The sequence below is a fragment of the Meleagris gallopavo genome, chromosome 2 (assembly GCF_905368555.1).
Source record: "Meleagris gallopavo chromosome 2, MGAL_WU_HG_1.1, whole genome shotgun sequence".
Classification (NCBI taxonomy): Eukaryota; Metazoa; Chordata; class Aves; order Galliformes; family Phasianidae; genus Meleagris; species Meleagris gallopavo.
In genome coordinates, this window is record NC_139405.1 from 109,399,570 (window position 1) to 109,426,472 (window position 26,903).

Here is a 26,903-nt window from a genome sequence, read left to right on the forward strand (position 1 = left end):
CCTGCTCCCTCCTACCTTAGCTGGCTGCATCTACCTTGGGTGCAGCACATAAGCAGCGGCCTGCTCTGCTGGTAGGGAGGGGGATGCATTAAATAATTAAGGAAGCGGCAGAAGGTGAGGGATGCACGTACCTGCAGGGCTTTTCTTTAGAGAAAGAGCAAGAGTAGGTTATTTTAGATAGTGAGCATTTTAAGAAAAATATAGGACACTCCAAACCTTGACTCCATCTTTGCATGCTTAGTTACCTCTCAGTGCAGCAGAGCTCCCAAAGTATGAACTGACTTCAAAAATGAACCGCAAAGAAGCAGAGTTAATTCCCACAGATAAGATTCTCTGACACCCAAAAGCCAGCAGGAAGCTCGGAGTTATGGCTGTCTCTGCTGGGACTCTGCACAGAGCCATGCGGGACATTCAGCCTCGCGGTGTGGGGCACCCCTTGCACACATGGCTGTGATTGCACTGAGCACTGCTGCCTCAGCGAGCCATCTGCTACACGCTGCTCTGCTTGCCAGCGTCCCTTCCTAGCAAACTCATTAACCACACAGATGCGCTCAATGTGCTGGAACAGAAATGAGAATGGGAGTAATGAGAACAATTCTCCTGCTAAAAGAACTGCTTTCTACATCTGTTCTTTGACTGCACCTTCCCCTGCCTGGGTGCAGCACAGAGGAAATCTCTGCAGCTGATCTCAAACTTCACAAATGGAGGGATTATGCTCTACAGATACTGACAACTTTGCTCACAGCCTGGCAAACACTACAGCTTTCATCATCTCTCTGCAATAAAGTCCATCAATCTTATTCACACACCAGCCCATTCCCCTTTGCCCCCAGAACGAGCTGGAACAGAAACCTTCCTTGGGAAGGATGCTGAAATCCTTCCTCCTCCTTGTCCTCCCATTTTAACCGACCCTTTTGGCTAGCCTCCCATCAAAGTCAGGTCAACACGCATCCGCTTGCTGTGCTGAGCTGACTAGTTTTCAATAACAATTTCTCCTTTGTTTTGTAACCGAGATCAATAAAACTGCCCCTCTCTCATACTGGCCAAGATTCCAGCAACATCATTCGCTTCTTATTGTTGCTACTGCTTCATTTTTATTCCCCCCATCCCCCATTTTTTTTTGTTGTTTGTTTGTTTTTTGTTTTTTGTTTTTTTTTTTTGTTTGGCAAGGCACAGATCAATTTAACAAGATGAAAACGACTTAGAGTTTCACTCAAGGTAAAATCTGCACTTTATAACCCAGGATGTAATTTACAATCCTGTCATTAAGCTCTGTTAATCCTATTATTATGAAGATAAATAATTACCCATAGCGAAGAAAGGGATTCCCAACAGAGTAGAATTATATTTTCCATCAGTAATGAAAAATATCCCTGCCGCAGTGACACTGGAAATACAGATAGTGAGTACTCCCAAGAGTCCCAGGAAAGGTTTGCTACGCAGGCAGTCCTTCATGGAGCTCGAGAGGGTAGCAGTCAGGAGGATCAGCATCAGGCTCACCAAAATCTTGCCCCTGGCCAAGAGACTGGTCTGGTGGAAGTCCTTCCAGAGGCTGAAGGACGCCAGCGAGTAGAGCTGCAGATCTTGGTGATCCAGCTGCATCTTGTGCATCAGTTTACAGAATTCACTCTCCCACTTCTCCCCAATGAGGTCCTGGGTGACAGAGCCATACGTTTGGAGGTAGTAAGTGATTTGGATGGCTCTGGCTGATTTGACTCTCTGGTCCTTGCTGTTGGGCACTTCCATGACCCCTCCAAGCTGGTGGCCAATAAAACTGCTCCTTCCATCCTGGGAGGGAAAGTAAAAAGATGAGCATGTGGTTATCCTGCGCAAGAGGTATCACAGCGATACTGACTGGCTCTGCCTTTCTGTCACAGACAGGCTGAGAGCTTGACACAAAGGCCACTGCATTCAATAGGAGCCATGCCTTTCACTTCAGTGGGCTTTTGGTCACGTCCCTGTGCCTGCCACATCTCTCTCTCTGTTTCTCACTCATTACATTCTCACTTGCAATTCTGTGCTGCAGTTCAGGGACTGCCAGATACTCGCTGCATCCCAGATGCTCGGGGACCAAAATGTTGCATGCAAGCTCCTCACCCCAAGGGAGAAAATCATTTTTCCACATTTTAACTGTGACAGAAAACAACAGAAGTTTGCTATAAAGATCAGTTTCTGGAAGATTCGCAATTTCCTGACACTCAGAAAACTGTCTCAGACAAGTTGGAAATGTACAGAAAATGAGGCCGTAGGTCCTCAGTACACAGATGAAAATGTAGGTGGACCCACAAAGTTTGATGGTTACTCTGTCTCTAAAACAATATCATTAAAATCAGACTCTTTGAACTGCTTGTTTGAGATTTCATGGATTTCTATTGGAGAGACAGAAGTAGAAAGGACCTTAATCCTCAACTGAGCTATAATTATATACATGCATCTTACAAGAACATAAAACACACCTGGTCTTACTTATTTCAATGCATGCTAGGACATAAAGACTCCATGAAAATCAATGAAGGTCACATGTGATGTACACAGAATCAGCCCCCATCTATTTGTCAGATCAGACCTTTCTTTTGTTGACTTGCCTTTAATTTTTTTTTGTCTCTTTGTTTGCTTGTTTTTTGTTTTTTTGGTTTTGGTTGGATTTTTTTTTTTATAGAAACAATAAGATTTGTTAGCCACTGGTTATTCTGGTTTGTTAGAATAACTGTGAGCTGCCCCTTTCAATCAGGGGAAACTCATGTGGATTTAGACTATCAAACCTCATTGCAAACTGAGGAACAGAACCCAGTAGATTGGATAAAAATGTCCTAGCACAAGTAGTCTCTTTGAGCAAAATAACCCAAAAGCCTGAGATTAAATGCCTGCTGAGCACCAAATAACAACATTTCATGGTTTTTCTCCCTCTAAATTGGATTAAAAGTTCTGAGTTTACTTTTGTACTTAATGAAAACACGTCTAAAATTCTCAAAATATGCCAAACATCATGCAGCAGTGAGGTCATGTGAGACAATACTCTGCCTAGATGCAATATGGGAATGAGCTTCAACTTGGGAAATGCTCCACCCTACAGACACACACGGAAGGAACCACCTGCAACCCCAGAAGCACTTGAGGAAGGTGTCAAACATTGACCATGCCCAACATTAACCATTTCTAGAGACAACTTTCTCTCATTGCTGCGTTTTTCATCCCAAGGAAGAAGCAATGAAGCATGGTGCCAGGTTTCATGAAACACAGTTGTCTTGTGGCACATCTGTTCACAGAGCCCGTGAATATCAGAAACTGAGAGACAGTGCTCAAAATGCATAACAAACCCACCTCGCCTTGTTTCTGGTACACAAAGGAGGCAGTTCTCCCCCTGAATTTCCTGACTATGCCTGCTTGAAGGCAGGAGCTTATGCTGCTTCCAGCATGTGCCCAGGGAACGTGACAAAGTGCTTTTCAGAAGTCCATTTTTTCCCTATTCCCACTTGTTATTTCCTATTGAAATAATGGCTTCTGGCGAGATATTCTGGCACCAGCCAACAGACAAGGTGATTTGCAGTCTGATGCCAACTTCTCAAATCACCTGAAGCCTCATTAAAATCATCATCTAGGCAGAAGCTGCTAGTGTGGAGGGGCAGCTGGTGCTCTTCAGGATCAAAAAACCTCCTCTCTGCCTTTTTCGTGCTAGAAACCTATTTTAATTCATTATTCCTACTTCTTTCTTTTTTCCTAAGGAGAGTCACACTGACACTCACTCACAAAGGGTTTCTTTCCAAGCTGGCAGTTCTGGCTTGAGCAATGCAGTCCCTGCTAACATCAGATGCAGCTCCACAGCTGAAAATCCCCTTTGGCACTGCTTAGAAATTTTAGGAAGAAATGCCATATTTCCTCAGCATATATGCAGTGTCGACATTCAGATGATTTCAGCCACTGCAGGATACCTCAGCAGCACTGTTCCCACCTCAGACAGCGGGCTGCAAGTCAGGTCTCATTGATTGGCTATGCAGCACGCACCACAAGGTTATGGGAAACTTAGCGCTGACCATCTGCCTTCCTCTGTGAGAAGAGCACCCAGTGACGGCACAGCTTCGAAAGAGGCATCAGAGCAGGCACCAATAAATCACATTCTGCTGTATTTCCCACGAGGCAGAAGATTACGGCTATTTGTTACGCTGATGTGCGATAGGGCACCTGGCTCCTATGGCAGCAAGGTAGAGAGTTTCAGAGGGAGCTGAGGAATTCACAGATGCTGAATTGCTTGGAGGTCATTTTGCCCATCTCCTTCCTTCCGAAGGTATCCTATATGAGTGCTTTGCCTTTGATACTTTTATAGCATGTAGACACGTGTCTGCCACCGTGGCACTTGGAGAACAGACCCTTTTCTAACACAGCTCACATGCTGGCTTTCTCAAAAGCTCCTAGAGAAATAAAGGTTTGGACAGCCCTGACACATCAATGGTGACAAGCCCAGCAAGAAATAAAGGCGTGAAAATATACTGTCACTCGTCCTATTTTGCAGATAGGGACCGAAGTATGGGAAAATGATGACCCAGGACGGGCACCGTAACCTTTCCAGGAGCCCCAAGGGCAGACACACAGGAAAGCAGACACCACAAATAGAGCACTAATGATGCTTATTGGCTGTGGAACATTTTATATCCTTGTACTTCCAGATCAGCTGCAAAACAACATAACTGTCTTCAGCAAGGTCATAGCACGACTGGAGCCTGAATTTCAGGTTCCCCATGTGTCTTCATTTTCTTTCATTTTATTTATTTATTTACATATTTTTATGTCTAATGTCTCTCTTCTTCCAGAAGGTAAAAAAGACCATCCAGATGGCAGACAATTCTTTTCAGATCTGAGCATGTTTAAAAATGGTATAAAATATAAATGACTTGCTAAGACATGCAATATTTGGTCTTCAACAGGGCCAAGCAACCGTCTTTGCTTCAGTGGAGACTAATGGCTTTGCTCACTCCCTTTTATCTTTCTGGATACCCTGAAGCCATTTGATAGGATTTTACAGGTTGAAAACAGCTGCTACTACTGAGCGAGATATCTTTTTTGAGTGCTAAAACAGGCACAGACCTCCTGTAAATTCAGCCCAGAGGGCACCAGCAATGGTCCCTTCCTACTAAACTGCAGTGCAACCCTTTTCCCAGACTCCCATCCCTGATTCTACATGATCTCTGCCCACTGTTGTGCCCATCTTGCACAAAACATCTACTTGAAGGACACTGACTTCCACCAGCTTCTCTCTTCCAGGGAAAAATGGGAGATATCAAGTATTTTTAAGTGGTGAAAACAGTGTTATTTCCTCTCACCAGCCTGCTTAGTGGAGCCCAGGCCTGGAAAAAGATTCAAAATTTGTTCCAGATTCCCAGTGAGGTGGAGAGCAGTCCTCGCACCCTACTGCCGGGTCACTCCCATTCTAAGCAGCTTCACAGTGCCTTGGCCGCCAGTGTCTCCTATGCTTATTTTTTCTGCTTTAACTGGTACTCTAATCAGCTGGTACCTCTATCAGACGGAGTGATAGATAATTACCAAGCTGCTTTATAGCAGACATGATTCTTAAGGACACGATTTGCTGGTGGACTTGAGAGTGTTATGCTGACTCCAACGTAAATAAATCTGTGATTGTGATTCAGAGTAATGCTAGAATAGACCATGCAAGTTAAGCTCTGTTTGACCTCAAAATCTAAAAAATACTCAACAGAAGGCAATCAGAGTTGTCTGTTGAAGCATACTGTGTGATAAACTTCCTAATGAGATCAGTGCAGCGGATGCTTGCCATGATAAGGACATTCCTACTCCACCATAGGAAGTATTATGCCAGAACCCACGCAGGTAAGGATGAAGTTGGTTTCTGTAGTTCAACTAAGGTTTTCAAAGTAAAACAAAAACAAACAACAGACCACCAACAACATAAAGAAAAACACATAATCCTTCCTCTGAAATATGACCTAAGGTATTGGGTTCTTCTCTAAACTCACTGTAAAGCCTTGGAGGCAGTATTTTCTCTGCCTCTGCCCCTATTATGGTCATCTGTGCAGACCTTATGTGAGCTGATCTCAGTTGTGAAGCCACCGATTGCCACCAATTCATGGAGCATTCCAGTGTGGCCATTTTCCTGCTGTGAGCTGTGTCAGTGCTGTTGCACAACAATGTGACTGCTGCTCTGCTTGTCTCTGAGTGCTGCTCTTCCAAACAACTTTCAGAACCAGCAATCCACAAAGGCAACAGATGGGAGGAACATCCACACCCCAGCTGAGTGGGGGCAGGAGTGCAGCGAGGGCCACATTGACTCAGCAAAAACAAAATGTAATAGAATGATGATGAGAAGATATCCAGGAAACAATCCTGCAGGTCTCTACGACAGTATTTCCAGTCATTCAGAAACCGTGACGTTCAGCTCATTAGTTAGTCAACCAGATTAATTCTGCAGCAGGGGGAAGAGGCTGGCACATTCAGGGCAGTACCCGCGCCATTCTAAGGTTTGAGTTGAAAGCAAACTTTCCCCCTGCAGGTTTCTCTCCATTTCCTGTAGAGCCACAAGCTAAGAAGACAGCGGTGGACAAAGCACCTTAACTGATCTGTATTGTCATCCCTGGTGTGGTTTTTAGGAGCGTGACATGTACCCAAATGACTACCAGGAATGCCTGCACCTCCCTCTGATGGGTCTAGGCTCGTGCTCCTTTCTCTTACTGCTTTGGGTTTTCTAGCTTTCAGTCATCATTTGGAAAGAGACAAGAACAGGAGAAAAGTATTTCAAGAGATTGATGTATCCTAGGATTAACAACAGAGAATGAGAATCCTAACCCAGATCCTTTCCTTTCAAGTAAATCAGATTATGAATGAATTGATACGGGTGTAATGGCAAAACATGATTGCTATTAGAGATCACCTTTTATGTGCAGGAGATTCGATACTCCTTTACTCTCAAGGTTAAGCTTCTGCTTGCTCCATGTCAGATCACACTCAGTTCCTCTTGGAACTAGTGCCCAGCTCAGTTCTGGCTTGGTTTTGTCCCTGGTTGATTCAACCAGTGCTAAGCACACAGCGGGGTCCTTGCAACAATATCCATGCTGCCTGTGACTACATGCCACCCCACACAGGAAAGGGTATTGCTGGAACACAGGCGTTACAGGCAGCACAAAGAGGACTGCAGACACTGGGAAATAGTTTTGGGGCACGGCTGACCTATCTGCCTTTCAGTTCTCCCCTCCGCCAGGAGCAGGCACAGGAGGAAAACAGCTGTGGCACTGGCAGTGCAGGCAGCAGGAGGAGATGCTGCACCCCAACCCTGTGGGGTGGATGAAGGGATGTGGGTTGGATGCTGGCTTTGGGTGTGCAGTGGTTTGCTTTTTAGGAGAAGACTGGTGGGGGCTGGGTCTGAACAACTTGCTGTCGGTGACAGAAGTTTGCCTTCCCCAGGGGCCTTGTGTTACAAAGACCTCTGAGATCATGCCTGGATGTGGATGTCAGTCTTAAAGTGCTGCTATCCTCTTGTCTCCAGCAGGCGCAGAGCCACAGATCCCTCCACATGGGTCTACTGTCCTTTGAGTTTGTACTCTGTCCTCTTCAGGTTGGCAAGCCCTGACAGCAGTCACCCCAGGCTCAGCACTCTGCATTTAACAGCTTCTACCTATCAGTGCAGCTTCTCTGCTAAAAAGTGCAAAATGTCGGGCTCCTAAATCCTCCGTGATGAAGGATGACTGAAAAAAGAGCCACTTCAGACCAGCAGTTTCCCCAGCCCATCCACGAATGGATTCCTGTCCATTGATGGCTTTGTGTGTGGAGCTGCGTGGGGAGGTTTCCAGCCCCATGCCCACCTCTAGGGGTCCCCCAATGGCCTGGAACAGATACAGGAATTTCCTTCAAAATTTCTATCCAAGGACCACCATGCTTCTTCATACCACCAAACAGAACAGTATTCATATTTTTCATATATTCAAACTCTGCTTTATGATAGAGTTTGCAATGAGGTGCCATGTAGCTTTAGGAGTTCTGCATTTTGTGGCACAGTTGCAGCCTTCTAGTTGTACAAACTGGGACCATTTCTAAGCCTCTGTCAGGAGCTAAACCATGAAGAACTTGGCTAGCCAGATCTCATTTTAAGAACTGAGCCTTTTCCCCTTGTCTTGCACATAGCTACTGTTCATTCCAAAGGATTTTCTTTACGTCAAGAGAAATGTAGGAATGAATCATGAGGGAGGGAGCACTGGCCCGAGGGAGATGTGCAAAACAAGTGTTTGGATACATACCACTAACTTATCACACATATGCAGGCATGTCTAGGGAGAACATATTTTCCATCTTCCATATTTGGCAAACTCCAGGAATCTAGAGCATGAATATTTTATATAAAAGAACACCTCATATAAATTCTGATTTCATCTGCAGCTTAAAGTCAATACTAAAAATATTCGAACAAAAGCAAGAAAATGGCAAATTGTGTAAGAAGACAAGAAACGCTTCTTTTTTGGTGCAGGCCAATGGTCCATCTAGTCCAGTGGTCATGTTTAAGGCATGGTACACCAAGATTGAGTCTTCTATAATATGGCTGGAAGATGTCCTTGAGGGCCCCGTGGATATTGTGGATCTCCTCCTGCACTTAATAGAAGTGTGAAATGAGCTGTGGGAAGGAAGAGAAAGAGCAGAGCTGTCCGGTTCTTAACAAAGAGGTCTTTCTCCCAAATGCAGGGATTTGAATGGAATTGGCAACTAAGTGTAATTAAGATTAATGAATTAAAGCCGTCCTGTCCCCAGTGACAGCCAGGAGAATTTTGTGATTTCAGGAGTGTCATGGCTTTGTCCACATGGATGTAAACAGGGCAGTATTCCACAGAATGCTTTCAGCTTCTGATATTGACTAGATCTTAAAGCTTTCCTGAAGTCCATAGAGTTGGAGTCTAAACAAGAAACCAATTCCTAAAGTAAAAAAGCAAAAAGACAGCAGAAAACACTGAAAATCAATAATACCTCCTTTCCTCCCTTCTTTATCTATCAACAAAAGCAGAAAGGAACAAATCTGTACAACTTTGCCACACACTTATAACCAAGCAGAAGGGTTTTTGGGGGCAATAATTGTCCCAAAAGGAAACCCAGGATGAGGTCATGGGTTGTGCTGGAAGGTTTGTGGGTCCCTGGGCTTTGTGAGCATCCCGCTGTGCACCTCTCCTAGGTGTTCTCCCCACATTGCTTTGCCCAACATACACAAGAAACAGGGAGAAAAGCTGACGGGGCGAAAGGATTTGCGCTGTCTGGTTTTATTTCTTCATCTGATGGAAATATGAAAAAATAAACAGTGGAGAAAAAGAAGTGGGGAGTAAAGTATAGATCTTCAGGAATCTCTTAAGCTCTTACAATCTGAAGATTCAATAATGACTCAGAAAAGAGTTCTTTTTTTCTTTTTAAATTATGTTTTATGTTGGCAAACATCTCTTTAATTTTCTCTTGTCTCTGCTCTACCCCTTTCCTCTGGGGGCCGGCAGCCGAAGTACTGAAAGGCTGTGATAATGTTTTATCAAAGGCGAGGCAGAAAGAAGAGCTGGAAATCACAGAGCTAAGTGTGGTGCAGCAAGATCTGGAGGCCAGCACGATTCCGGGGTTAGCTGCCATCTGTAGCGTGCCTCAGTTCAGCCCAGCTCTGAGGCAGGGCACAGTTTGCTCCCATCCAAAGCCCATCCAGCAGCTGCCACTCTTGCAGCACTGCACAGAGCAGCTATGCTCAACATCATGCTCTGCTGAAAATTCCTCCCTTTTATGTGGCATATCATCAGTTTCACCTCTTTTTTTTTTATTATTATATTGTCTCAAATTTGACATTGTGAACCATTTCTCTACTTGAAGCACTCCTCCTTCCCTCCAGCACACAGTCTTTTAACGAGTTTGACCATTTGGAAGGTGGACAGAGCCAAAAAATACCTCATTTCATATGGCTTTAGGTCTTTCTTTTCCTGAGGTTGGACCAGAATCTGGAAAGGGATAGTGGGCAGAAGGCGTTCCAGTAGGCTGGTATTCATGCACTAAAATATAACTTCTGCTGTGATTTTGGGACTGCATAGGAGATAGCTGACTCCCACCCAATGTATTTTGGAATTCAGTGTGTTCAAGGTTCTTCACTCCCACATATGAGTATCAGCAGGTAGCTCTTATATTTGAAAATCTTCCTCAAGATCACCTGGTAAAGAATGCCCTTCTAGATAAAATCTTTTGTTTATAGCAGTTCATAACACTGGAAGTAGTGTCTGATGATCCTCTAATATGCCTTCCTTAATTCTTATTCCTATACAAAAAAGAAAATAAGCTCATGGCATGATCTGCCATTTGGGTTTCTCCTCGCCTCCCATAACTGCGGATGTCCCTCGTGGCATGTTAGCTGACATTACAACAAGGCTTCAACAAGGCTGGGAAGGACTTGGAGAACATGGCCTGTGAGGAGAGACTGAAGGAAGTGGGGCTGTTGGGTCTGGGGAGAGGAGGCTGAGGGGAGACCTTATGGCTCTCTGCCAGTACCTGAAAGGGGATTGCAGCAGAGCGGGGTTGGTCTCTGCTCACTGCTGACAGGACGAGGGGAAATGGCCTCCAGTTGTGCCAGGGGAGGTTTAGGTTGGACATCAGGAAACACTTCTTTACAGAAAGGGTTGTTGAGCACTGCAATGGGCTGCCAGGGAGGTGGTTGAGTCACCATCCCTGGCTGTGTTTAAAAGCGTTTGGATGTGGTGCTCAGGGCCGTGATGTAGCGGAGGGCTGTTAGAGTTGGGGTAGGATGGCTGGGCTGTGGTTGGACTCGGTGATCTTTAAGGTCTTTTCCTACCTGAGCTACTCTATGGTTCTGTGATTCTATGATTACAGGGCCAGCAGCTCTTTATCTTTTCCAGCCATGCTCTGTGGATGAGGTGCCACTCACACTGCCTCAGATGGCACAGAGAATATTTGCACAGAGAAGGAGCATTAGCAAGCTGAACATTTTGCATCATTTTGCTGCAGCATATGCATTGCTGAGGCCTGAGAGGATGCACACGAGGTCTCAGTGCAGACCACAATGACTGGTGACCATGAGGTTCTGGCATGGCTGCAGACCTTGCTGTGCAGGGCGCTAGGCAGATGCACATCTGTCTTCTTGGCTGGCGCTGGAGTTTCCTTAGCTGCTGTATTTTGTGGTATGAATGGGTGGTGAAGGGTCCCGTGCCCCTCCTTCCTGAGCCTTTCCAAGTATAGGAGCAGCAGATTTCTGTGGCATTTTGTGAACTGAACTAGAAAACAGATCTGTGTTTATGTAAACTAAATGAGATCTAAAATAAAACACAAAGAAAACAATTTCAAAAAGCTTTAATTCCCTCCTTGCTGCCGGCTGGCTTGGGATTTCTGTAATTCTTGTGCTCAAAGCCCACAGTTTTGTGGCAGTGTCAGCTCTGCAACACATGAATGGTTCTCAAGGTGGCTGCATTTCATGGCAGAGTGTTTGTCCTTCCATGTGCGCTCACAGCTGCTATTCATTCCAAGCAAGGTTTCTGATTTGGATGTGTCTTTTCAACCAGAACAAGACTCAACACATGAAAAGTCAAAGAAACCTGCCAGATCAGAAACAGCAGGGCCCCTGGGCTGCCTGCTGAGCTGGGGCAGAAACATGGGCCTTTTGGTACCCAATGAGAGGAAGGAAGGGGACAGAATCTTCAGCAGGGTGTGTGGGGATAGAACAAGGGAAATGGCTTCAAATTAAAGAGGGTCGATTTAGGTTAGATATAAGGAAAAAATTGCTTTCAGTCAGGGTGGTGAGGCACTGGAACAGGTTGCCCAATGATGTGGTGGATGCCCCATCCCTGGAGACTGTCAAAGCCAGGCTGGATCAGGCCTGAGCAACTTGATGGAGCTGTTGTCCCTGTGCAGTGCAGGGAGTTGGACTGGATGGCCATCAGAGCTCCCTTCCAACTCTAAGGATTTTCTGATTCTAAGGTAACAAATCATTTTCCCCACATAGACCTCAAAGGCATTTTAAAGCTAAGTTAATACAATACATGTTAAAAAAAAAGTCCCTGGAGTGTAAAGTGATTTTACAATTTATATTAATACAATCTATTTGAAAAGATTTGTGTTCTGGCAAGAAAAGTCAGATTTGGCCTTATAATTTAAAAGAAAAATGCTTTAGATGATGGGACTTCGTGGTAATCTCGACACCATTTTGTGGTAATCTTGACACCATTGGATTTTAATGAAATAAATATTTAGGGGAAAATCCAGTAAAGTAAGCCAAAGTATAATCAGAGGGAAAAGTACTTCCAGAGATAGAATCTCAGCTTTTATCTTCAGAGTGCTCTACAAAATCATAGTCTCACTTATGCAATAAACCACCGTTATCTGGCAACAGATTGTGCAGGAGGCTGGCAATTAATTCAAGTCCTTCTGGTGGAAGATAATTCCTTACTCAGATTTTAGATCTTTTGCAGCCGTCTGATAATAAATTCCATAGGAATCTTCCTAAGTCTTGTCAGATATTTGGCATGAGACAAAGCTGCAACGGGCACGAGAAGAGACCTTGGATTTCCCCATGAAATGATGCTGGGAACTTTTCTCTCAAGTCAGTGCAAATGTAGATTACTCCCTCAACTATTCAGAAGCACTTCACCTGACATGAATCTTTGCTGTAATGTTCTCCTGATTTAGTAAATTCACATACTTATGGAAATTTGATGTGATTTTTTTTATTTCAAATGATGAATTGTATAGTGGAATTCAGCTATCTAATTTTCACCAGCTGAAAGGTAAATGCATAATTGAAACATTCTCTTCATCTATGACGTCTCCTGAGAGCATGTTCATTTCTTCCTGCTGTATTGGTTGAAAAAAGTGAAATGCATTGCTTCTGGAGATTCATCATTCCCTTCTCTCAGTGGCCATGCTGGGACCAGTTAGATTAGATGATGAACAAAAAAGGACTCGAAGTAGAAGAAAAAACTCCTGTCTTGGTATTTAGGATGAGTTTCCCTACCATGGGTCTTCGTATGTGTCACAACCCAATAGTCATCATGTACTCTTAGTGGTAGGGCATGGCCCAAACTGTCTGTGTAGACTTCACCATCCACTGTAGACATGAAGTTGTGAACATTCATGAAGAGAAGGAGGAATGCTCTGACTTTATAACCTATTTTACGATGTTACTGACATACTCCAGAAGTCTCGTGGCACTTCTGGTTCTGCAGTGATGCTCAGTTTGGTCTAAAAGCAGCAGAAGGGATCCAGCTAGATATTTTTGAACTATCCTGTTCAGATGAGTTTAAGACTGTCTGCTACAAGAACTTTTCTCAGCACAACCAGAATCTCATTAATGAATGACAAAGTTCAACAGGAACAACATAGAGTCAGTTTGTAACATCAGGCTTATGAAGATTTTAAATGGTGGGGAAAAATGCGTAACACGGCAAAACAGCTAGAAGGCTGGCCCACCAAAAATCCACAGTCAGCAGAAAAATCCAGTAGAAAATTGGTTTCGTTTAAAAACTTCAAAGTACGAAGTGAAATTTGTCCTGCAGAACTTGGTCTCTAATAAGAGGAATGGTGAACGACAACACTGAGCAGTGAAATTTCCATACGTGCCAAGAAGTCTCAGAATCAGAAATAAAACCCTGTGCCCTTTCCATAGGGAATGCAAAATCTTTAACATCAATTCTGTCCTTGACCTTGGTCATATCACTTGAGCACTGTGTCTTCAATACAACATTTGTGAAACTCAGCTAATAGGAATCTGTTTCAAGGGACACAGGTTGCCCTGTGGGGACAGAACGTAACTAAAGCTCTTCAGAATGTTTTTCTATTTTCTGTTCAGATCCATAACTGCTCCAGTTCTGTCTGTAAATTCAGCTGCTACATATAACTCTTTGTTTAATATTATCTGTGAATTCCATTTCCATGCAATTCAATTGTACTTCTCAGTAATTAATAGAGATGTTAGATGAGACCAGATCTAACAAGAATTCTCAAGATACCCTAGCAAGGTGCCTTCCATAAACTTGTTCTGTTTTCATTTATCATGATTCTTCATTTGCAGCCTTTCAGCCAGTTTCCAGCTCACATGACTCATTTCCCATCTAAGCCAATCTGAAGTAATTTTTCTATTAGCATTTCCTCATACTAACCAGGAAATAGGCCTGTCTGGCCTTATAAATCTTGTACATCTTTGGCCTTCCAGTGTTACACAGAAGAACGAAATTGCCCACAGAGCTCCAACACCTCTGACTAAATTTTTCCAGATGCACTCCTGTGCAATGGGGAAATCATGGCAAGTGTGAGGAGGACCATAGCACAAATTCTTGAATCATTTGATTCATAGAGTTCTATTCTGTGCTATTCTCTATACTGGTTGTCTTTTATTTTGCTGATTTAAAAGAAGTGGAAAAAAAAAAGAAATCATCTTCCCTTTTGTCTTTATTTTTTTCTGGTCATTTTTTGCTTCTCCAAAGATTATTTGGGTTTTCCACAAGAAAAAAAAAAATAGAAAAAAAGAAAAAAAAGCATCAGAATCATTCCTAATTGAGCTTTGTTAAGATCTGTTAAGCAGTGACAAATGACCCCATTTTTAACTTTCCACTTGAGATGAATATTCTGATGAAAAGATCACTGAACATATGCTACTAGAGTATTTGCATTTATGTAACCCATTTTCCCTTCAAGAATGCATTCCTCTTACACTACAACTATGGAAATGGTAAAATTTGCAATGATTAAAGCTTAATTTTATTTGATGGAAAAATAAACAAAAACAAAAATAAAAAAGGGAGAGCCCAACATTTTCTCAAAAACTAAACTAAATTAAAAATATATCTAAAAGCAAACAAACAAACAAAAAAAAACACAACAAAACATTGTAACAAATTTCAAGAGAGCAGGAAAATCTTCAGTTTTTCAAGCTTTTGAATTTATTTTGGGGTAGCTACCGACAGCCTAATCTTGAAGCCTGGGTTGGAGAAACATATCCAGAAATGTTCATGTTTATTGCTGTCTCAGCTTCCTTTGCAATTTGCAATGATAATTGTGTGTGTATCAGCTGTGAGATCCGCAGGTTTTATGTGCAGGCAGAAAATAAGTCATCTATTGGATAATTAATGTTTGTTAATGAAGAAACACCACAGGTAGAGCAGGCTGCAGGGAGACCTCAGTGTGGCCTTCAGTGCTTGGAGGGAGCAGATAAACAGGAGGGGGAACGGCTGTTTGTGAGGGTGGGTGGTGACAGGACAAGGGGAATGGTTTTAAAGTGAGCCAGGGGAGGTTTAGGTTGGATGTGAGGAGGAAGTTTTTCATGCAGAGGGTGGTGAGGCAGTGGAACAGGTTGCCCAAGGAGGCTGTGGATGCCCCATCCCTGCAGGCATTCAAGGCCAGGCTGGATGTGGCTCTGGGCAGCCTGGGCTGCTGGTTGGCGACCTGCACACAGCAGGGGGTTGGGACTGGTGAGCGCTGGGGCCTTTGCAACCCAGGCCAGTCTGGATTCTATGATTCTATGATTGAATGTCACACTTTCCAACTGCTTCTGAAGAGAAGTGAATTTGTCAGTTGGATCCAAAGGGTGTGTGGTACTGTCTCTTCAGGGGAAAGTTTTGTACTGATCTATGAATAAAGCCTCACTTGGTAGAACAAAAGTCAGCGTCAAGAAAAGCAGAAGTGGATTTTAAGGAGAAAAAGTGTACATTTTAGGCAGAAAAAATGAGAATCATGTTGCCATCTGCTCATCATTGAAGTTGTTCACGTACTGAGTTAATGAATCAAGATCTGTTCTAAGAAACCATTTAAGAAAACGGCTAGAAATGGGGGATTTGTAGCTAAGTCTCAGGCCCTGTCATTGCATGATGAAGCACTGCTAACAGCATCTTTTTTCTTAACAAACTGCAAATTATTTCACAAACTAAACCCACTTGGAAAGCTGGGAGTGAAGATCACTTGGTCCATCCAGTATACTGCCTTGGTCTCCAATGAAATCCAGAGTGTTGCTGGGGACACATCCTTGTCCACAGGGAGTTGGTTGTGTCCTTGGCCGTGCAGCAAATCTACTGGGGTCTTCTCTTTCCTTCCTCCAATACAGAAGCTAAGGACAAGGTAGGCACTGCTTCACAAAAGTTGCTATTTTCATAAGTGCTGTAACTCTCACACAAAAAGATTCAGTTGAAATGTTATGGGCTCGTCCTACAAGCAGCATTAAATAACACATGATTTAGCACAGAATTAGCAAAGCAATCTGTGTCAATTTCTGATTCAGAGTGCATTTATGTAGCTGTTTACACATGTGCACATTCACACCACGTATAAGGAAAGAATGACACTTCCCAGTCAGAATGACAACACTTGCGTAACACTGCTGGAAACAGCTACACAAGGTGCAAGAGAAGTGGGATCCTGTCTTACACATGGACAGCTTTTCTGTCTTGCTTAGACTGCTGACTTGGGTGCAAGTTTTAGGCTGAACTGGTTCTAAAGATGACCTTTATGTTCCCCGTACGTTGTGAGAGGATAAGAGTTAGGTGCTCTGTATGGAATGGGTCAACATTTGGTTTCAATGACCTTGGAGGCCGTTTTCAACATTAATGATTCTGTGGTTCTATGGTTCTGTGATAAGCCTCTGGGATGCCACATTGCTTTCCAAGGGGCAGACACGCAAGACACTCCAAGAGCAGAAAAGCATTCTGGTTTTAGGGCTGGTGCAACAGGTATTTGTAAAGAAAGTATATTTGGACAGATGCCCTAACATCTGCCATCATATGAATTTAGGAAAGTATACACCTATGGCACTGAATGACTTTTTACACCTTAGTTGTAGCCTATTACCACAGCAAAACCATTTTGCACCAAAAGCCAGAGGGTTTTCTGCTGTCTGCTCTGCTGTGGGACCAGTTTGCCAGCAGAGTGCAGTGGGGGAGGCTTCTTCTAGGGACAGAAAAAATGATCTGGCCATCTCAGGGCCATGAGAAATCTAAGATCTCCTAGAGCTGCTCCAGACAAGTGGAGCTGACCTCGTGCAGGAACTGCCCATCAGTGAGTGAGTGGGTTCAAAGAGAACAAAATCTGCAGTGAGATCTCCGTGGCATGCTGGACCTGCCCACTGACAAACTACTCCCTTTGTCCTTGAGTTTCTTACGCAGAAGTTCCTTACAGCTGGAAATCTTCCTGCTGCCACCAGCTCACACTTGCACGTGAAGGCCCCAAAGCACACCACCTAAAGCCCCCACTCTTTAGTGGCCCAACCACTGTAGAAGTGGGACTGATGCACACCCGAGCTGGGGTCAGGGCATTGATGTGCACCACTGCACGTGATGATCTCTGCAGTGCCAGGAGTGCTTTCACTTCTCTCTCCCTTTGCTCTACCAAGCAATTCCTTTGCTATCTGTTCTCTACATGAAACTCTTCCTTGGTAGGTACAAAAATAGAGAGCATGACTAAAGCAGTGAGCAACTGAGTTGTAAAGACTTTATAGCTTGCGCTTTTTGCCTCTTGCTTTCCCCTTTCCTTCCCTTCTCAGACAACACCTGCTTTGCGAAGCAGTTGAAAGCTTTGTTTCATCTGTATCTAGAGCTGCTTTCCAGCTGCAGCCCCAACACCCACAGCACGCATGGATGTCTGTACCACCAGTGTGCAATGGATGTGGGGTTTGCATCAGTTAAAGGCTTTCTGTACAAATGCATGATCGTGGTTCTAAAAACACATCGCCCATCTCAGAAAACCAGTCAGCATGCTTTCTTCACCATTGCTTTTCATAGAATCATGGAACCATAGAATAGCTCAGGTTAGAAAAGACCTTAAAGATCATCAAGTCACAACCCAACCATCCTACCCGAATTCTAACAGCCCTCTGCTAAATCATTGCCCTGAGTGCCATTACATTTTTATGATAACTGTAAAGAGCTTTTTTTTCCTTCTCTTAACGTCTGATAAAGTTTAACACAGTTTTTGTTGCTAGATGAATATTTTCAAAATATACAGCACAGCCTCACCTGCATCTTTTTTTTTTTGTTTGTTTTGGCTTACTAAGAAAGATACGTATGCAACATGCATGGGCCCATATACATAAAGAATATAAATAATACAATAACTTTCTGGACATACTCTCCTTACAATGTGCCTCCCAATTTACAGAAGAACATACATTTATCTGTCTATTTATTAGTTAATTTTTAAGATTTCCTCTCCTCACCAAGGCATTTTGAAAAAATGGGCACAGGGATGGTGGAGATTAGAAGTTTTTCTGTCAGTGTCGAAGCAGTGGTTGAGGATTCCTTGAGCAAATGAGGGATTTAAAGTGTCCTGCACATGATAAAACCAAGAGATAAGTTTAAGTCGGAATATTTAGTAGATATTAAAATGAACATATGATATAATACATATAATATATAATATTTTTATTTTATATATAATATAAAATAGTTTTCTATCCACAGAGGAACACCTTTTGTAGAGAGATAGCAAACATTGCTGCTGAACTTTCTGCCTGTGGCAACTGGTTGTCACCCTCCAAAGTCCCAAAGAGGTGAGCAGTTGCTACAACCAAATGAACTTAGACGTATGTCTCCTTTTTCTCTCCACCCAAACAAACATCCAAATGCTTCTTTGTAATTGATCCTATCATGGCAAGGCCTCCAAAGAGCCTGGCATTGCATAATAGGCCATCCCTCTCCTCAAATGCTGACAATATTAAGGAGTATAATAGCTTGGGATGAAAGGCATGAAAAGGATGACCAGGGTCATCCCGAGATGACGGGCAAAGCCCAAATTAAAATCAGCATCTGCCATGGTAGATGCTGATTGTCCTCTGCCTGCTATCCTGCCTGTGCCACAGCGTCTCACAGCACCTGATGTTGTGTCTTTGCCTCTCTGCAGATCTGCATGGCATGCAGATTGTCCACAGCCCTGATGGGATGAAGGTGGATTTTATTTTGGAGGCTGATGAAGAAAGTTCAGTTTGTGATTTGTTGCCCTGGAGAACAGCAGAGCAAAAAAGCACACTAAATCCTATCACTGATTTATACATTTCTTTGTTTTTGCTGCTAGTTTACCACGGGACAGCTTGTCCTGGTCCAAGTTAATTCAGTTTCATGTCCCTGGCCCTGCCAGGATGGTCTGCTCTCCCTTTTTGATAAATCAACTTCAAAGCTGGTCTTGCAGAACTAGGGAAGAGACCCTTCTGAATGTATTAAGTGCAGAAAGTAGTCGAGAATGTTCCTAAATATGCAAGAAATGCTTCATTTCTTGTCCACAGTGGGTAAGCAAGCAGTCTGACCATGTCCTTTGAAGCTGAAGGCTGCAGGGACATCCTGCAGCAAGGACACAGGCACAGCTCCAGGATCAGGCATCAGGTGAGGAGCTCTGCCTCATCCTGCTGAGAGTGTGCAAGCACAGGTGTGAGCACAAGAGGGTCCTTGTTCTGTTTTGATTCACTTTCAAGGAAGTTCTCCCAGCCTCTGAGCCCGGAGGAGCTACTTGCCTTCACACATTTTTCTGCCTTGCTTTCATGCTACGAGCAGCTGCTCTGAGCTCAGCCCCCAATCCTGCCTTGATCCGAGAGGCTCAAATGAGAACTATCCACTGCCTCCAGCCTTCCTCTTCTGATCCTCTCCCTGCTCATATTTTATTAGTTTGATTTGACTTCGCTGCCACTGCCAACCACAGAGCACTTAGCAGGATGCTGAGCCACGGGCTTGGCTTGGGGCGGGTGGGATCGGGATGGTGCAGAGCTGCACTGCCTCCAAGGAAGCCTCTGGAGAACACTTGGCTGGTAGCAAACCTGCAATTACCGGTTTTAAGATGCAAAGTGAATGCACGCAACTTTTCTGCTTAAGCAATAAAAGATCCCGTATCCGTATGCTTATCGTAGTTGTGAAAATAGAGATGTCTCTTCTATTGGCTGCTGTTTCGTGCCATAAACGACTGATAATTAATTGAAGACAGTGTTACAGAAAACAGTCTGCCCACAAAGACTCCTGTTAACCAGCAGTTGTGATCTCAAAGAAATAAGTTTTGTCTTTTCTCAGACAAACTAGCAAATAAATATGAAAACAAACAGTAAAAATGAAATACTTGGAACAAAATGCTTTTGTGCATGTACTCTTTTCCAGGTTAGACCTGTATTTAGAAATAATTCTTAGTAATGTTCTTTTCTTTTTAACCCGATAAAGACAGGACGTTTGAGGGGCTTACTGACAGTGAGGGGTCAGAAGACCATAATCTCCTTTCTCATATCTGATACTGCACAAGAAATATCCCCAAGTAATCAATAGGTCTGTCCATATTAATAAATAATATGAACCTCAGCCTGTGCTGTAGCCACAGGGCAGAGGCACAACGTATCCAAGCAGATACACACTGCTGTCCCCAGAAGGGAGGCAATACATGCACTGAGAATGGACTCTGACTCATCCTATCCCTGAAGCCATGCTCCGGCACTGTTTGGGAAGATGAACAGACAAAAGTCACGCCTGGGAGCACACCTGTGAGTTAACAGCTTTGTGCAAGTCCGTGCTCCTTGTAACCTTGCCTGCTCTACATGGCAGGAGCTCAATCCAGACCCCACGCACAGGAACATTGCTCTGTGCCTGTGGTAGGGCGAGCATGAGCAGTCTTGCTCCATGACTTATCCCAAAAGTCTTCATCCAGACTCCATTCATCCAGCTCTGATTTCCTGCTCTGCCACGCTCTGTCTGCATGACCTTGGGCAAGTCACTTTCTGGCTGGGCTGCAGACTGCAGCGTGGTGGAGCAGCCGCTGTAACTGCACTGACCACGGTCCCGACTGCGATGGCAGGAGGGATAAAGCCTGCTTCACCTAGCAACTCAGAAAAACAAACTACAGTGATCCCTACATTGCCAGAGTGGATTTTGAATGCATTTTAAGCATTTAGAACAATGCTGCAATCTGCACAGTGCAAGTAAGTGCCATCTCTCTGCTCCTCCTCTGTCACATAGGGAGACCAAGATTTCCCTCCTTAGGGAAGGGCAGTGAAAATAGATGTACTCAAGGCTCTAATCTCTTCCAGCTCTGAATAATGAGTAATCGTTACCTTACACAGACAGATTTTCTTAGAAAAGGACAGGCAATGTTGTTAGACTCTATGGCCCCATCCAGCCCTTTTGAAATCAGAGCAGTTTGTTGAAATTTGGTGCACAGAATGCTCCTGTGAAAGACATGGCAAGAGCTCACCCACAGCCAACCTCCAGCCCATCTTATCCAACTGGGAGACAAGAAGAGAGACAAAGTGAGAGCTGCTCATGAGATTTGAGGGCAGGGAAAACTACAAGAGGTTTTGCAGGTCCCAGGTTGAGCAGGAGAGGGGATTGGAGAGGCTCAAGATTGTCATTGTGGTTCCCAAAAAAGTACAGGTCTTGCCCTTTGTCAGCTGCAGACTAACACAGCTGGGGCACCTTCATGGCTTGTAAATCCAAAGTGTTGTTCTTAGAAGAATTTTCTTCAAGCTATGGTCATTCTTAAAGGAAGATGAGAAACTCTACTGGTATTAACCAAGCCACAAGTCATTGGAGAAAGTGAGGCAATCTTAGAAGACCCTGATGGGTCCCTATTGTCTACAGGAAAGTTTAGCTGAGAAAGCTCCCAAGGACATGGACCAGTCATGTGGTGAGCACTGGTCCACACCATGTATGTCTGGCAGCCTTGGCTGTCTGGTTTGGATTCCCATTAGGTCCTGCCACAACTGCTCTCTCATGTCACGACTCAAGAGGAGAGAAATAGAAACCTAATAGCTATGACCACAGGAGTGGTTCCCTTTGGTGAACATCCAGCCACTGATCTGCTCTTGTGGTGTCCCATCCAAGACATTCACAGTTAACTACATCTGGACAACCCAGGAGCATGTGGCACAGATCTGGGCTTCCACAGCTTTTGTTCAGAGGTTAGACAGGGAAGCCAATAAATAAACCCAGGAGCCCTTACTAAACTGTGCTTTTGGCCATTCCTTGTGCTACGAGGAAAAGAAAACCCCTCTTTCCTAGCAGTAACAGAGACTCTTTTCCTTACCACAGGTGCAGATTGCCATTTTTAGCCTTTCTCTGAAGTACAGCCACAGCTTTTGGTGGCCCTACATCCCTCTGCAGAGAAGTGGCTGGAAGGCACCCAGCTTTGTCCATGTTAAAACCAGACACGTAAGGGCATCTGTTCCTTCGCCTGGATGATGATGCGCAACTAATGAGGGATTGGAGGTGCTGGGCAAATATTTGGCAACACTTAGAACCACGTTTTGAGAAAAACTTTGTGTGTATGATTTTTCTCCCAGCCACTGTTAGTCCATTGCGTCTCCAATCCCAGTCAACTTTTTTTCACTTTATCTTTACCAAAAAAAAGTAGAAATGGTCAAAAACCACATTGTAAATGATCCCATCCTGATTGCAACAGGCTCAGCTGAGGTATTAAGACATGTGGAAATTAATCTGGACAGAGGGAGTAGAATCACCATCTCTGTATGAGGATAGGTTATAGCGATGTTAATCTAGATTATTGGTGTCTCCACTGAATTAGTTTAATTTCAATTTTAAAAATAAGCAAAATAGAAGGAAAATGCTTTTATTTTGTGTTATAGCAGGATTGTCTCCATAACAAATTAAACCGCAACAGTTGTTCAAGAGTATTTAATCCAGTCACTTGTAGTGTTCTCAAGCACTGCTTGCACTCAGGACTTTCCAACAGCACCAAGGACACCTTTCCATCTCCACCAGCTCAAACAGCCACAACTCTGCATAAGACAAATACTGTCACATCTACAGCAATGGGACCAAATCCCACTTGGCCCTTTTGCTGAAGGAAAAAGACCAGTAAAATCAATCAATATTTCTGCTCTAGTTTTTTGGGCAGCGACTGGCTTTACTTTTTTTTCCCTGGTAAATAAAGAGTAACAAAAGATAACTTCAGGACCTGGCCAGTAATTGCAACAGCACTCATCTCTGAGGGGCAACAAGAAGTATTCTTTTCCCTATGACCTGAGTTCTGAGGGACCAGCAACCTAGGGATTCTGTTCAACTCTGTTAAGTAATCCCTGCCTCTGGTGCAATGCCTGGGGAGCATGCAGATATGTCACAATTTGCAGAAACTTCTACCATCCACCTTTAAACTTTCTGCCTTATTTGCTCACAGCAGGTTAGTGAGACAGACTGCTCCTTGCGAGAGGGAAAAGGGTGCGTGTGTGCCAGGGGAATATTCCTGAGATACTTGTGCCAAAATGTTTATTTTTTTAATTGGAAGGGCTGAAGCTTCTGTCCCCTTTTACCTTGTTTCGCCTTCGCTGGAAGCCACTAGCTGATGGGATCTGTCCCAGAACTCCAGCCCATCCATCAGCACCAAGCTAATTATTTTCATACTGAGAGGAAAAAAAAAAATCCACCTCCCGTCCCCTTCTATGCATGCAGGTAAAGAAAGAGCAGGCAGAACACCTGAAATCACTCCTCACCCAAACCTCCTCCTTCTCCTATGGCACTCGCAGGGTCAGGGAGATACAGCAGCCCATCGTGCCTTAAAGGAAAGCCTTTTTCTGGCCATACCAAAGATCAGTTACCCTACCACGTCACTGGGGCTGGAATAGGTGACAGCAAAACCCCGTTGAGACCCCAGCGAGACCCCAGCTCTCCTCCCCACACCCGGTTCCGACCTCCTGTCCCCTTTCCCGATGCATTAACCCCTCGAGGCACAGCAAGGTCTCCCGGCTGCTCTCCGCTCCCTGCTCCTCCTGGCTCAGTACCGTGCGTCCCCCACCCTCCCTCCTCGCAGAGAACAATAGCAAGGCATCAGCTTCGGCTGCTTCCCGAGGAAAGCCCAGATCAAACACATTTAGACAGAAAGAGAGAGATATGATTATATTCCTCTTGCTGTTTAGGACAAGAAATGAAGTGCTGCCTCTTTAATTGGCAAAAGCATGCAGTAAGAGCATACCTTTAATTTAGTGTTGGGATAGCTCACTTGCACCCTGGCTGTTGTCTTATTGGAGAGGGCAGCCTGCCTCAGATCCTCTAGTACTGAAATAATATCATCCAGCACGCATTTCTTATCCTGATTTCTCAACACACACAGATGGGAAAAAGTATAATTATAGCCTTTGTAGTTCACCTTCATTTCCAGCACGGCTCGGTGGATCTGCAGGATCACATCAGCCTGATGCAAAATATTGCCTCCGGGTTTGGAGAGGAGAATCACCCTGCCATACCTCCCCGGGGTGTGCAAGTCCGAATACAGCTGGCTTTTGGATTGATCGAGGGAGAACAGGCTGCTGGCTAAGCTCCTCTCGATCTTGGCCAGGCTGTGGCTGGGGGCTACCAGGCTCTCCAGGTCAGTGTCAGGCTGGAAGCGGTTGAGCAGGCTGAAGCCGAAGATGATGGTCAGGACTGCGGGCACAGTGAGGAAAAACACCGGATGCCTGCTCACGAATAAGCCCAGCTTGTAGAAAAACGACTGGAGCCCTCTGTGTATCACCTGCCGCAGCATCCTCCACCAGATCCAGCCTGCAGATGCTCCTGGCCGTCTTAGAAAGCACATGTGACATGTGTAGCTCCTTACCCCTTCCTGTCAGTTTCCTTTTCTCTCTCCCTCTCCCTCTCTCTACTACTCCTTTAAAAGACTGCAGCAAGTTGCAGCAAGACAGCCAAATATTGATCAATGGGGTGTGTGTGTGCGAGCGTGCGGTGTGTGTGTGGAAGGGACCGGGCAGAGCAGGGAGGAGGGGGGTCCTTGCTTTTCTCCTTTTTTTTCCCTCGCTCTTTTTCCCCTCCTCCCTCCCCGTAGCCAACGAGCAGCTCCCCCCGCCCGCCGGGGGCCCCCCTCTCGCCGCCGCTGCTCGGGCATTGCACCGGGAGCGCTGCCGGCTCCGCAGTGCCCGCTCCGAGCCGATCCCCGCTTCCCCGGGCGGGCTGGAGGCGAGCGGCCCCCCCCCCCCGCAAAGCGCCGCTGCCCTCCTCCCTCCTTCCCTTCCCTCCTTCCCTCCTTCCGCACACACACGCGTGGGGAATTGGCTGGGGCGGGAGGATGATGCTGCATTTTAACATACCCCGATCCCTCCCTCGTCCCCCCCTCCGGTCCATCCCTACCGGCTGCCCCGGGCACCCCCCGCTCCCCTTCCCCTGGGGAAGGCTTTGAGCGGGGATTTTGCGGAGCAGCAGCCTCCCCGAGCCCCGGTCCCACGGCTGCTGCATTCCCCCGCGGCACTGCCCCGAGATGCACAGCCCCGCATCGCCACCTCTCCCCTTTCAGCCCTCGTTTGCAGCCCGAGGTCGCCCGCGTGGAGCCGCCCCATGGTGCTGTGAGGGGGACGGGGACTCCGGGAGAGGTGTGGGGTAAAGGGTACGAGGTGCCCAGCTGCTCCCTTCTGCAGCCCGACTGCCTGGCACCTCTGCCCTGGCCAGCAGCCCTGCGAGTAGTGACCTAGCAGCTCCAGGACAGGGTTCCTGATCCCCCTCCAGCTGGAAAAGACGTTTTTCAAGCAAAGCCACCAGCAGCTCATTACATAACAGCAGAGAAATTCTGCAGCTCCCAGGACCGAGGGAGAGCAGCAGAGAAATGTATGTGTTTGCAGTAGGAGGGCTGCCCACCAACTCTCCAGGCAGGAAGCTCTGCTTCTCCAGGAGCTACGGCCAAAGCTGCCTGGGACAGCAGATCCAGCCCTGGCAGCCCTGACAGCCCAGCAGGAAAGGCAGGAGAAAAGGCAGGATCGAATGCAGGAGCTTTGTATCTATATCATAAAACTAAGTTGTAGGAATATAATCCAAAACAACGCTCTTCAGTATGGAATCTCTGCTTGGTGCATCCCTCCCATCCAATTCTTGCTATATTTTAGGTAGTATTGTCAAGCAGGAATTTATTTCTTTAGGAGATTGGACCAAAGATGTGCAAAGCCTCAGAGAGCAAGGTTTTGCCATAATAAACCCCAATTGTAACAAGGACAGGAAGAGTGAAAACAGGGGAACTAGAGAACTAGAGCTTGTCACAGCACACTGCCCAAGAAAAGTAGCAGACTGAGCTCAGCTTTCAAGTAATTATCAGTGTTGTGGAGAAAAAAAACAACTTATTTCAGCAATCCCTTTCATCCTGACACCTCCCACACTTCTGTGCAAATGGACAGAACATACACAGAACAGCTCATCTTTGAGGGCTGCAGGGCTTGCATTCAGTCAGAGACAGCAATCCAGTAACTCTGGGAACCTGAGGTCCTGCAGAAGCCATGAATGATGACATTCTTCCACATGAATGCAGTAGTGAGGCTGGGAGCAATGGTTTGGAAACTCTCCTTACTCAAGTTGGTGTTTCACAACTGCCTTGGTAAAACTGGTTTAATTTTTTAAAGATTTGAATGGCTTCTGCTAGCACATCATGCCTTTCCAATTCAGGCTGCTTTTATTTAGTGGCCTAGATACTGCTGATCTGGAGGCTCTGGCTGGAGTTCTTACAGAGAGCAGGAAGGAGAAGCTGAAGGAGGGAAAATCCATATAAAAGGCCCTCTCAGCCTCCTGCTTCCTCAGCTTGAGGCACTGCCCGTGATGGAAATCTGCCCCAGGAAATGCTAAGCTCCATTGGTACAAATTACAGCTCTCTGTCTATTTTATGATGCACTTATGCCAATGGTTGAGTGCTCCCAGTGAATAAAGTCTGAATGTAAAGGCTTTATTGAGCCTTTGTACTTACACACATGAGCGAGACCTTGAGTGGGAACTTGGAACCTGATTATGAGAGCCTTGGACAGAGTATGGCATCGTATCACAGCACATCCCGGGCTGGAAGGGACCCCAAAGATCATGGAATCCAACCCCAGCCCCACACGGCACCCCCAGCCCCGCTTCCCAGCAGTGTCCCAGCGCTCCCTCTGACAGCTGGGGGCCGTGCCCCCCTCTGGGGAGCTGTGCCATGCCCACCGCCCTCTGGGGCACAGCCTCACCCTCACCCCCCGGCTC

The 26,903-nt window shown here is 45.3% G+C and overlaps 1 protein-coding gene across 1 annotated transcript; it reads right to left on the reverse strand.

Moving 5' to 3' along the window:
• Positions 1 to 832: 832 nt before the first annotated feature.
• Positions 833 to 24,884, reverse strand: LOC100550583 (patched domain-containing protein 4-like). Its single transcript, XM_085218413.1, has 2 exons — positions 24,073 to 24,884; positions 833 to 1,788 (listed from the first exon to the last, which is right to left on the reverse strand). The coding sequence occupies exons 1-2, from the start codon at positions 24,496 to 24,498 to the stop codon at positions 1,288 to 1,290; spliced, it is 927 nt and encodes a 308-aa protein (XP_085074539.1). The 5' UTR covers positions 24,499 to 24,884; the 3' UTR covers positions 833 to 1,287.
• Between the last annotated feature and the right edge of the window lie 2,019 nt (positions 24,885 to 26,903).